This window comes from Jaculus jaculus, chromosome 9 (genome assembly GCF_020740685.1).
Source record: "Jaculus jaculus isolate mJacJac1 chromosome 9, mJacJac1.mat.Y.cur, whole genome shotgun sequence".
Classification (NCBI taxonomy): domain Eukaryota; kingdom Metazoa; phylum Chordata; class Mammalia; order Rodentia; family Dipodidae; genus Jaculus; species Jaculus jaculus.
Genome location: NC_059110.1, coordinates 39,409,649 through 39,411,659, shown reverse-complemented (window position 1 = coordinate 39,411,659; position 2,011 = coordinate 39,409,649). Strand labels below are relative to the sequence as shown.

At 42.0% G+C, this 2,011-nt stretch overlaps 1 protein-coding gene across 4 annotated transcripts; it reads left to right on the top strand.

The window, feature by feature from the left end:
• The first annotated feature begins 381 nt into the window (after positions 1 to 381).
• On the top strand, positions 382 to 963 carry LOC101607494 (transforming protein RhoA-like). Of its 4 annotated transcripts, none has more exons than XM_045158943.1 (2): positions 382 to 510; positions 571 to 963. In XM_045158943.1, exons 1-2 carry the CDS (start codon positions 382 to 384, stop codon positions 961 to 963), a joined length of 522 nt encoding a protein of 173 aa, XP_045014878.1. The 4 variants fall into 4 exon arrangements, with proteins under 4 accessions (XP_045014878.1, XP_045014879.1, XP_045014880.1 ...); XM_045158944.1 differs by having other exon boundaries at positions 382 to 537; positions 790 to 963; XM_045158945.1 differs by having other exon boundaries at positions 382 to 537; positions 659 to 775.
• The last annotated feature ends 1,048 nt before the right edge of the window (positions 964 to 2,011 follow it).

Here is a 2,011-nt window from a genome sequence, read left to right as displayed (position 1 = left end):
CCCCAGCCATCATGGAGCTTCCCTTCGAGCCTATAAGCCAAAATAAACCCCTTTTCCCCCACAAGCTGCTCTTGGTCGGCTATTTTCTGCCAGCAATGCAAACCTGACTACAACAATGATATATGTGATCTATTATATGTTATTGCTATACCTGGAAAAAAACTGAAATACTTGGCTCTTTGGCTCGCGCTCCCACCCGCTACCTCCGTCAGTTCTCTCGTTAGTCCACCGCCTCCTCTGTAGCTGCCGGTCCTGTCTCAAACTTGGTTCTCGCTGGACTCGGAGTAGTTGTCTCAGCCTTTCTTTCACCCGAGCAGCTCCAGATAACTCTGAACAACTGCCGTAACAGAAGCCGTGTGATTCGCAGCACACTTGTAAGCAATGGCTGCCATCCGAAAGAAACTGGTGATTGTTGGTGATGGAGCTTGTGGCAAGACATGCTTGCTCATTGTTTTCAGCAAGGACCGGTTCCCAGAGATGTACGTGCCCACAGTGTTTGAGAACTATGTGGCAGATATTGAGGTGGATGGAAATCAGGTAGAATTGGCCCTGTGGGATACAGCTGGACAGGAAGATTATGATCGCCTGAGGCCTCTCTCTTATCCAGACACTGATGTTATACTGATGTGTTTCTCCATTGACAGGCCTGATAGTTTAGCAAACATCCCAGAAAAATGGACTCCAGAAGTCAAGCATTTCTGCCCCAACGTACCCATTATCCTGGTTGGGAACAAGAAGGATCTTCGAAATGACAAGCACACAATACAGGAGTTAGCCAAGGTGAAGCAGAAGCCAGTAAAACCGGAAGAAGGGAGAGACATGGTGAACAAGATTGATGCTTTTGGGTACATGGAGTGTTCAGCAAAGACCAAAGATGGGGTGATGGAGGTTTTTGAAACGGCCACAAGAGCTGCTCTGCAAACCAGGCGTGGGAAGAAAAGATCTTCGTGTCTGTTCTTGTGAAACATTGCTTCAAGCACAGCCTTCAAGCAGTTAGTTTTGAAATGCTGCTTATTAATTTTAGTGTATAATTACTGGTCTTTTTCATTTATATATATTTTACCTATGATTACAAACTAGAAGTCATCTTGCTACCACCATTTAGAAACCAACTATGATTATTAATGCTGACCAATTTCTCTGACCTGCCATCTGACATACAAGTTGCTAATTCAAAGAATTTCTCAGTTTCTGACTTTTCTAGAAAGAGAAATAATTGGACTTTTGTAAATTAGGCTATAACTGCTTTATTACTAACATGTCCTGCCTACCTGTCGGCTGCCACTTAATGTATGTTACAAAAAATAAAATACCTGCCTCTAACTAGATGTAGTATCTTTTAGATAACTGAATTTACTAGCACAGACACTCGTTTGTCATTTCCACAGGAAGTGTATTGATATATTTTTTTAAGAAAATGTATTTGAAAATAAAGTCACATGGATTTTTTTAAAATTGAAATATTTATACATACACAAACAAAACTGACCTAACAACCATAAGTTAAGCCAAAACTATCTTTTATAGCAAGTAGGATGGGTGATAGGGTGATAGCCCTTCATAGAAGCAAGATTGAAACAATTATCAGGTACTCAGGACCATTTTTATTAAAAGCAAGGCCTTATAGTATTTTAAAATAAAATGGTCATCCAAAGAAGATTCCCTACCCTTTTCATATGTCTAGTTTACATGCTTCATCTTTGTGAAGGATGCAGTTTGTAGACAATTCTCCCAATTTCCCTCAACTCAGGCATGCTTTGAGATAGAATAGATACCACTCTCTCTGCTGCTGTTGGCTCTGTCGGCTTTCCCAATACTAATCCCAAGGTCCATAGCCATGCTCAGCATAAGTGGTAGCCTCTGCTGCCTCTTTGAAAACAGGGCTCCTTCCTGACAGGCAGGCCATTGCTCTAACTTGGCTTCCCCTCTTAGCCTCTTCTCCTGGTCTTTTTCAGGAGCTTCGAAAGCAGCCCAAGCCACAGGAATGTCAGGGTGATTATTAACCAATGTC